Genomic DNA, 10229 nt, shown 5'->3' with positions numbered 1-10229 from the left:
AGATTTGGATGGTCGTAACTATTATTATTTCATAATATATATAGTATGGCATATGTTTTATAGTTTTAATTAATATAATGTTTGGATAGATTTTATGTTTTTGTCTTACATATTAATAATTTGAATGATAAATTTACTGGATGACGTAAGTAAGGTTTAGAACAGCATGGCACACTTCTAGTAGGAAAGTCAAATTTCTCTCGAGTTCTAAAAAGAAGAGAGTTCAATCGTGCAAGTTGGCTAATTCCCCTATAAAAGAAAAAAAAAAGTAGGGTACAAGTAGAATAACTATGAAAAATAAGGTAAAAGATGAGATATAATTATTAAATAATAAATAAAGATAAAATGAAAAGAAAATATTAATGTAACGATGTAATCATACTAAATCGGTTGCTACCTAATAATGAATTTAAACGATACGATACAATATAATTTAAGTAACAATCAATACACACATTGTATTTTAACTAACAATACAATACAATGAGTAACAGTCATCCAAACAAGGTAGTAATGTGAGTCGATTTGGATCATTTATCGATTAAAACTAAATATATTTATATAGTATTATATATTTATCGATTTGGTTGTATCAATCGTGATTAGAATTGATTTGATAACTATTATTAATTATATACGAAAATAAAAATAAAAACCAAAATGGAGGAATAGAAAAATAAATTAGTTAATAAATAGACGTGTTAATATTGTATGTCCAAATGTACTTTTTTAGTTATGAACACAACAATTTAAATGAATTATGATTTCAATAACAAGTTCTGAATACATAAACTCCAATTTTTTATTCCATTTCTACCTTCACATAACCTTTTTTCCTTTTTTGATAATTATTTAGTGCAGAACAATTCGCTCCACAAATAAACAAATATATGTTACTCCAAAAATGAGACCAAAATGGTAGGAACACTATTTTCTTTCTATAATTGAAGTCTATATTGCTTGAACTTTCCAAAAATAATATCGAGTGTGAGCCAAATGCTCCAAAAACTATACATATTTGGAGGATCCAACAAGTATGCAAAAAGACCCAAGCAACATGGGACAATTTGCATGCACCTCTTTTCACAAGGTACGTACAACCTCCCACCAACACAAGTACTGAATAACTCAATCCACCATACAAGTATTGAATAACTCAATTCACCAAGGTTGGGGGACGTAAAAAGAAATCACCTAGTGTTTTTTCTGAAAAACTATACCAAAATAAACTTCAAAGGCAACCTTTTGCATCAGCAGTAACAAGAAAAACCATTACATAAGAACACATCAACAAAATAACCAAAGAGTAATTGTCTGAAGGGGATAAAATGCCCATTAAGAGGTCTGTAGTAAGTACAACTACAGGAGACAGACCAAAAAAAACTACAAGTTTCTGTACAACTTCACATGGCATAGATAAGGCCAACAAGTTGTTTTTGGACATGTTGACAGTCAGTCATATCATGCCGAATATATATACAAAAATACAGTACATTTGTACAGTTTCAGTAACGTTTCCTACTCATCGGAGAATAAATATTTAGCAACAGATCCAGAAAGTTTGCTCTTTAATTCATTCAGGCGATCATGTATCGCCTGTTTTCAGGAATCCTTTCCCTCTGCGCACAATGCTGTGGACTTGCATATGGGACAATTGTTCTTCAGAATCAACCAATTTGTTACGCACTCTGCATGATATTCATGCCCACAATCGAGAGTCCCCACATTCTCTTGGTCCTTGTAATCAGACTGAAACAAAGTATATAAACTCAGGCCATCAGAGATAATTACTTTTTGGTGGGGGGAAAGGAGTAACAAAAAGAATGCAACTTGGATGAATAGCGAAGCTTGTGAACTAACACCATATCACGACACAAACACGGTAAACAAGTACGACGCTCACCTTTGAAGAAATAGACATAGGCCAGAAATAGTAAATTTATCCAACTTCTAAAGTATGGAAGCCTTGCAAAGATTTAGTAAGGCAATAAAAAGGGCAGCCAAGTGCACTAAGCTCCCTCTATGCAGGGAATCCCGGGAAGGGCAGGACCTCAAGTGTCTATTATACGCAACCTTACCCTACATTTCTGCAAGAGGCTGTTTCCACGGTTCAAATGAGACCATATGGCAGTAACTTTACGAGCTACGTCAAGGCTCCCTTATTTTTAGGAAGGCAATGGCAACATAAATACCAGTGGTGTGCTCAATGAATTTGAAAAACTAAATTTTACTCAATAAGCTACAGGAATCATCAAAAGTTCCTGGAATCAAGTCACAAGTGGAGTAATTAATGACACCTCTGGAAAAATGTATTCAAATATTTCCCATGTCAACCGTAAGTCAGCATAGAGGTAAATACCTGGCATATGACACAAAAATCAGTCTTGTGATCTAAACATGCAGCACTTCCAAAATTGCAAGGAATTTCTACAGATGAAAATGATCTTGTTTTCAAATGGCCAACAATAACCTCCTCCGATAACCCAGTTTTTGCAGTGCCAATCTGCTCTCCCAATGCAAGAAGCTCCTGGAGTAGGATTTTAAAGAGGAACAAAATTAGTTTCCAGAAGTTACAACAATAAGTTGCTACCTGAACATTAATAAAGTAGTATTCCCTCCGTTTCAATTTGTTTGCCTGTATTTTGACTTGGCACGGAGTTTAAGAAAATAAAGAAAACTTTTGAATATTGTCGTCTTAAACTAAAAGATACGTAGAAATACCGAAATGTACTTTAATCTTGCGCTCTTAAACATGTCATGTGGAAAGTTGAAATTAAGGAGTTGCCAAAAAAGGTAAGGGGTATTCTTTTTGAAACAGACTAAAAAAGGAAAGTAAGACAAACAAATTGAAATGGAGGGAGTTTATAACTTACGAAAAAAGGAAAATGGAGAAGTAGCATATACTCGTTAACCATCATGATAAATACAAACCGGTACATACAACTGAGGAACCTTCTATCTTCCTACCTCATAAGACATGTGATCTACGTCCATGCGCATCTCCCTGTGCTGATCAACAGAATCACGCACTTCATGATAGCCAGGAATATCCAGCATTGCCACACCCTACGTACAACCACCAAATAAGGATAAACCGTTATCTTGATTCCATAACTTTTACTGCATTAAATTAGACCATAAATGTGAAAAGAAGTTCTGGTAAAACAGAAGCATATTTACATCCTCCGGAAGAACTCTCATGTTAGGTAGGTTGTGAAGTCTAGTATTTGTTCCAAGCATGAATTCCCCTCGCTGAGGTCTGTACAATCTAAAGGCAGTCGGTGGGAATGGTCTAATATATCTAGACCCTGCCTCTACAAGGGTAAATGGATTGATAGTGCTGTCAAACGAGCTACTTGGTAGGTGTCTGTGTGAAGAAGCAGTCATTTGTGGAGGGAGAGTGATAAATTGGGGTCTCACTCCTTGAATATGTGGTGGTAGATGACGAATGTTTGGGTGCCCTTGAGGAATGGATGGATATACAAAACTAGTCAAACCTCCATTCCCGTTTGTTACTTGATAACCTCGCACACTGATGTTTCCACCATCTTCACAGCCTTGAGTATCACCTAAAGTAATGGGAAAAAAGCAGAAGAGACATGCAATCAGTTTAGGAAGTTAACATGTGGCGCTACAAAGACCTAAAGTTTCCCTTGAAGATTTAAGGAAAGACGTATAAAGTATAGGAGAGAGATGCAATCATTTCTCAATGTTAACTTTTAAATCAATTAAATCAACTCTACATCAATCCCAAACTCGTTGAATAGCTACACGAATCTTTTATAATAATTCCACGCTAAACAAAGTTAACCTTTAGCACGTAGAATAAATATGAGATGAGCTTTGGAAGAGAACGTGGGGATGGAGAAGGAAAGAATAAGATTTGTTTCCCGTAAGTACATCCTTTTAACATATACGATTGCAGAAGGAAAGCTCAAATATGCACCTTTCAACTAGGTGACACAGCAGTAACACATATTAGAACAAAACTTAAAAGAGCACTGACTTTGATGAACATTAAATGAAGAGAAGAATAGGAAGTATTCTCTGTTTTTAGCTGAGCAACTTTTTGCTTCTTTTTTTTTCCTTTACTGGGCAAAAGGAACAAAAATAGGGAATCTATTCATGACTGAAAAAGGAGAAGTGTGACAAAATTCCCCAGAAGTTGTATAAATTCAGGAGAAAGCTGGAGGGTGGGCCGTGGGGGTGGGGTGTTCCTTGTCTTCTCCTTGTAAGAAAACAAGGCTTTTACTGTTTAAAAATTAGGAACAATCTCTCCAAACTTTGAGCCCTAATATTAACAGTCGCCCAGCCCTCTATAACTGAACTTGCGCATCAATATCTCTCATTTTTGGATAAATTTGGGTTAGCTTCTAGAGGAGGAATGTTGACAATGTCTTGTGATTGAAGATGCAAGGAAACTCTTCTATCCTATGAAACAAGTTTTCTGCAAATTAGGCAAATAAATAAAATAAAATGGATAGTCAAGAAGCAAGAATTTATCATTAAGGAAAGAAACAGAAACTCATCTCTGGATCCCTTAGCAACGAAGCGATATAGGTTATAATAGATCCCTAGAAGTCAAATAAAAAATGAGTAGAGTGTACCAGGTAGATAAGGTAGACGAGAACTATGATTCCAGGCCCATGTTTCACTCTCCCTAGCACTGCTGTTGAACTGCAAGCCTGACCAAAAATTGCCAGGAAATTCACAGGCTTGGCCGACATAGTTCCCTTGAGGCTGATGATTGTTCATACCTCTCGGTCCTCCATCCTCGGTGAATGATAATGAGCCATTCCCTCTGTATTCAGGTGGTACAAAAGACGCAGCACTCATTGAGGCAAGAGGAAAGCTGGAGCCTGCCAAAGCATGTTGATACTGAAAGTTCACAGGGATCCCTTCAGCATTCTTTCTCTTAAACGAGCCTCCAACACCATCTACATAAGGATTGTTCCTTCCATAACTGCCTTCATTAACTCCAAGGTTGCCTTGAGTGCTTGCAAATGGAAGCTGCTCATGCTGCCCATGGTTTACTGGAATGGGGAAATCTCTAGGAGCGGATGGAGCAGCCATGTAATGGTTATAGTGATTTGACGATGAAGCACTGGCTGGGTCAAGATTGGTGGCAGGATGCTGATATTGAACCCCATCATACTGCAACTTTCCATAAACTAATGCACCTTCTTGATGGTACTGTGGATGGTGCAAGTAGAAATTACCAGCATTTCCAGGAGCAGGTAATATTGCATGGACATTAGGCTGCTGAAAGGTTGCTAAGCTCCTGTAGAAAGCATAAGGCTCCGGTTGAACATCTTGGCTTCTTTGTTCCGCTTCTGAATCAGTTATTTGATTACTATACGACATACTCCTTTGTGCAATGTTATCGAGTTAAATTTAGTGGAGACTGCCTGCTTGGAGAAGAATCAGGCGTCATTATACATATTACTTTCTCGTAAATCTATTGGTAAGAGATTGCACAACTTGATTTCATAGAGGACACTGGACACAATTTTGGATACTTATTAAAAAAATATCTATGTTCATCTCAATAAGGCAATAAGCACAGTTCAATACAACCTAAAACGTATGTTGAATTTTCGTACTCATGAACTTTGAGTCAAAAACCTGATCTTATCTCACAAATCATCACACTTACATATAGCAACCCTGGATGACTTGCTTCTTAATACAGAGCAGTTTTGTTTGGCAAAAGCATACCAATCCATGCAGAAATAAATATAAGATTTAAATGAAATGAAGTAGGTGCATGTATAGATGATAAGCTACTCTTACTCACATGTACCTCAAAAAATACTATTTCCAGGATCACTACTCATGAAGGGTAATATTTTCATGATGCCAGACCCAATTTTTTCAAGGGTGACTGTAGGGGTAGGGCATGAATGATGGAGGTAAGTGGTGTACATCATGAACCTGATCAGATTTTGAACATTTTAGTATAGGAAAGTAAATATCCAAAAGGCGTGCAAAATGGAGTGGAGAGAAGCTAGAGTTTAATCGAGACGCATTCTGGTTCATTAACAAAATCGAATCTATAATAATAGTAAAGCATTAGAGACCAACAACCAAGGGTGTGGCCTAGTGGTAAATGAAGTGGGTTGAGCACCCTGAGGACTCGTGTTCGAATCCCAACCTAGAAAAAACACTAGGTGATTTCTTCTCATTTCTTCTAGCCTTAGTGGACAGAGTTATCTGGTAACTATTGTTGTGGGAGGAAACTCTGTACACCAAGGCTAGGACAGATGGAAAGAAATTTACCTAATGTTTTGTCTCAACTGCTATATTTAAATAAAATGAAGTAGGTGCATGGATAGATGGTAAGCTACTCTTACTCACATGTACCTCAAAAAATACTATTTACAGGATCACTACTCATGAAGGGTATATTTTCATGATGCCAGACCCAATTGTTTCAAGGGTGACTGTAGGGGTAGGGCATGAATGATGGAGGTAAGTGGTGTACATCATGAACCTGATCAGATTTTGAACATTTTAGTATAGGAAAGTAAATATCCAAAAGGCGTGCAAAATGGAGCGGAGAGAAGCTAGATTTTGGTCAAGACGCGTTCTGGTTCATTAACAAAATCGAATCTATAATAATAGTAAAGCATTAGAGACCAACAACCAAGGGTGTGGCCTAGTGGTAAATGAAGTGGGTTGAGCACCCTGAGGACTCGTGTTCGAATCCCAACCTAGAAAAAACACTAGGTGATTTCTTCTCATTTCTTCTAGCCTTAGTGGACAGAGTTATCTGGCACCTATTGTTGTGGGAGGAAACTCTGTACACCAAGGCTAGGACAGATGGAAAGAAATTTACCTAATGTTTTTGTCTCAACTGCGATTTGAACTTGAAACCTCATGATTCTCAACCCACTTCATTGACCACTAGGCCACACCCTTGGGTGCATTAAACAAGCCAGAGTTATTTGTATCAGGAAAAGTTGTTTGGCTTCAATATAATGAAGTCTTGGGCGATTCTCAATCACAATCACTCTTTTATATTCACTGACTCGATGGCCCATTTGAAGCATGCAGTCAAAGGATATCATCAGTTACTCCTATCTACCAAAATAGGAGTACGATAAAAATAGCAATTGAAGATTCTACATTTATAAATAACATCTTACATATTTGGAATAGTAAAATTCAACCACAATTATAAAGATTGAGTCCCCTCAACAATCAAATTTGGTCTGGGTTCAGTTGATTGAAAGTATTACATAATCAATGAATATAAGTGCTCATTTAGAAACTAAAATCACCTTCGTATACAAACTTACATCCAACAGAAAACTAATGCATCAAATGTGCAATAAATTGTCAGTGTAGATAATAGCAATTACTCCTATCCTTAGGTAGATATGAGACTTATCAGTAACCAATGCATTGACTAGGAAAGAATTACCAAAATGAAAAGAGTGACTACCCATTCTGTATGATATATTCAGATATGGTCTCTCCTCGAAACATGTGTTGATCTGTTTATAAAAATAAAGAACAGAGAAATAAATGCATCCAGATAATACCTTTTTATTCTTTTTGATTTCTTTGATATGTTGGAAACTATATAAAACCCAATCATCAAACATTTAACAGGAATGAGAAGTCGCATTTCTATGCACGGAAGAAGCGGACAAATCGAACTATTTAAGTTAATGAAATGAAAGAGAAAAGGTCAATTTTTTGTTCAAAATCCAGAGAGTTCTGAAGCTAAAAATCCTGTCTGAGGATATGATAAAAACTATGATATTGATACAAGAATCCACAACATTAAGAGAAACTAAAATTGAAATATCAATACATCTAGGTTCAATGGAAAAGGTAGTTTAGCAGGGGATGTGCCATATGTCAACATCACGTGTTTGAAGCCTTGTTGTTGCACTGAGTCCATATTTAAGCGGATAAGGGTAAAGGGTCAGAATTAACCTCGAAGTTCCCAATCAGAAACAATGGTTTTGTCGGTCATCAAAAAAAAAAATGACACTCCCGATTCGTTATGAAATAGGCCATCAGCCATATTGGTGTACAGTTCAACAGGAAACACCTTCAGGCTTCAACCATATAGCATCAAATGCTTCATGCTTTCATCATATATAATAAGACCTCTGAACCTAATAGTACAAGTAACTCAAGGAACTTTTTTTTTATAATTGTGGTGTCCGGGTCAGCTTTAGCGCACCTCGACTAATTCTACTAGATACTTGTCACCCCTCCCACCAGCAACATGTACCAGCGACCAGATAACTCTATCCACCAAAGCAAGGCTAGAACAAATGGGAAGAAATCACCTAGTGTTTTTTGTCTCCGCGAGGATTTGAAATTGATACTTCATGGTTCTCAACTCACGTCATTGACCACTAGGCCACACCTTTTGGGTCCTTAGCAAGAGATAATTCAAGACAGCAAATTTACCAAATCAAACCTTGCTTCACAAATTCCAAAATAACTCTACCCACAAACCACACAAATGCTTTAAACAATAAATTCTTAACCTTTCTTAAAAGTGACAGCCATAGATACATAAATTATGAGAAATTATTTTTACCATGTGAATAAAGTTTCTGCCTTTGTGAATAATTGTTTCTAAAGTGACTCCATTTTAATTTTATTTTATCCCTGCTGAACCCAGGAAAAGTAACCAGATTATACACACACACACCTATCAGCATTATTCAATAGAAGTAACATGCAAGTGGTAAACACAAACATGCCATTAGTCTATGTTGCTCGGACTCTTCAAAAACGCCACTAGGTGCTTGTCGAATCCTCCAAAAGTAGTGCATTTTTGAAGAATCCGACACACAGGTGTGGCTGAATGTTTGAAGAGTCCAAGTAGCATAGCCATTAATTAAAAATATAGGTAACATATAGGCAAATCAAAACCGCACATTTTTACTATCCAAATTTGTTTCCTTTACAGAGTGTTGGCTCTAACCACAAATATTTACTGTAATTAATCTCTGCCTATGTATAAACGAAGTCTTAAAAGGTCAAAATGGAAACCCCCAAATTTGACTTAGCTACAAAAATCACAATCAAACCAAAATCCAAGCAAACCCCACAACAATTTCTCCAACTGGAACCCAAATGCATGCATTTTTTGTACAGTGATATCAACAAAACCAAAAAAAAAAACATAAAAAGAGTAACAAGGTCAAAATAGAAAACCCCAAATTTGATTTAGCTCTAAAAATCACAATCAAACCATAATCCAAGCAAACCCCACAAAAATTGATTCATCTGTAAGCCTAAAACATGCATTTTTTTGCCAAAAAACACATAAAAATTGTAACTTTTTACTGAATGCTTCCTCTTTCGAGAAAAAAACGAAAGAGAAAAAGGGGCTAACCAGAGTGAAGATTGATAATGCGATGAAGAGAGAATTTTCTGCAAATTGAAGAGAGTAAAGTAAGAAAAAAAAAGTAGATAAAAGGAGCGGAGATTTCAACGGAGTTTCACCAATGGTGTTTCTTGAAATACCCTCTTGTGTGATGAGAAAAAAACTTGCTATTAATATTTACTCTTACCAAAAATAAATTATAATAAAACTTTTTATTCAAGAATAAATTCTTGAATTTAAATAAATACACTAATATAAGTAAAAAAATATTATTCCATTAATAGTAGTGATGGGTATTAATTTAGTTATTGGAAGTGTAGCAACCCCAATAAGATAAAGGTAGAGTTTTTACTTATTACACTTTTGGTATTGGTGCGATCAAAATTATATTGACGATTTTTAATTTGTCGGTTAATAAGATATAAGATTGAATGAGCTAATCGGATTGATTTGATTACTCTATTATATGAAAAAAGGAGATAGATGTGGTAGTCGTATTCATCTAGGTCAACTGAAAGGAAATTATTTTTTATATTAAATTTTAACTTGATAATGTGAAGTTTAGTAATTAGTACATTTTTAGTGCCAATAAGAATTAGATCATAGTATTTGATTTTTTATTTGTTGGCTAACAAGATATCTAAAATTTTGAAGGTATGAATTGTCTTTGTTATAACTCAACAAATTTTTAAAAAAAATTTAATTAAGAAATTTCTTTTGCATTAAGCATATCAACGCAAAAAAGTCGAATTCTCATTTATCTTTAATATGAGTGCCTCTTTTTTTTTAATAAATAAGACGAAATAAATTTTATTGTTATGATAAATATGTGCTCCAAAAGACATCCTAAGCCTCTATGTTCAAAATT

General features: G+C 35.5%; 1 protein-coding gene across 5 annotated transcripts; it reads right to left on the bottom strand.

Annotated features, from left to right (window-relative positions):
• Window positions 1-1317: 1317 nt before the first annotated feature.
• On the bottom strand, window positions 1318-9531 carry LOC125817346 (probable E3 ubiquitin-protein ligase ZFP1). Of its 5 annotated transcripts, none has more exons than XM_049496875.1 (7): window positions 9371-9528; window positions 7427-7499; window positions 4608-5408; window positions 3181-3569; window positions 2968-3066; window positions 2360-2527; window positions 1318-1749 (listed from the first exon to the last, which is right to left on the bottom strand). In XM_049496875.1, the coding sequence occupies exons 3-7, from the start codon at window positions 5362-5364 to the stop codon at window positions 1603-1605; spliced, it is 1560 nt and encodes a 519-aa protein (XP_049352832.1). In that variant the 5' UTR covers window positions 5365-5408; window positions 7427-7499; window positions 9371-9528; the 3' UTR covers window positions 1318-1602. The 5 variants fall into 5 exon arrangements, with proteins under 5 accessions (XP_049352832.1, XP_049352831.1, XP_049352830.1 ...); XM_049496874.1 differs by having other exon boundaries at window positions 7448-7499; XM_049496873.1 differs by lacking the exon at window positions 7427-7499 and having other exon boundaries at window positions 9371-9531.
• Between the last annotated feature and the right edge of the window lie 698 nt (window positions 9532-10229).

This window comes from Solanum verrucosum, unplaced genomic scaffold (genome assembly GCF_900185275.1).
Source record: "Solanum verrucosum unplaced genomic scaffold, falcon-dt-bn FXZP01000280.1, whole genome shotgun sequence".
Lineage (NCBI taxonomy): Eukaryota > Viridiplantae > Streptophyta > Magnoliopsida > Solanales > Solanaceae > Solanum > Solanum verrucosum.
Note: the sequence above shows the minus strand (reverse complement) of the source record. Positions and strands in the feature narration are given on the sequence as shown.

What these genes read in the sequence shown, in the direction of transcription:
- LOC125817346 (XM_049496873.1), bottom strand. Translation starts at nt 5,364, where the DNA reads ATGTCGTATAGTAATCAAATAACTGATTCAGAAGCGGAACAAAGAAGC. An exon ending in TCGTCTACCTTATCTACCTG is followed by an intron (nt 3,570 to 4,607) that starts GTACACTCTACT and finishes CCATTACTTTAG; the next exon opens with GTGATACTCAAGGCTGTGAA. An exon ending in TAGATCACATGTCTTATGAG is followed by an intron (nt 2,528 to 2,967) that starts GTAGGAAGATAG and finishes ATCCTACTCCAG; the next exon opens with GAGCTTCTTGCATTGGGAGA.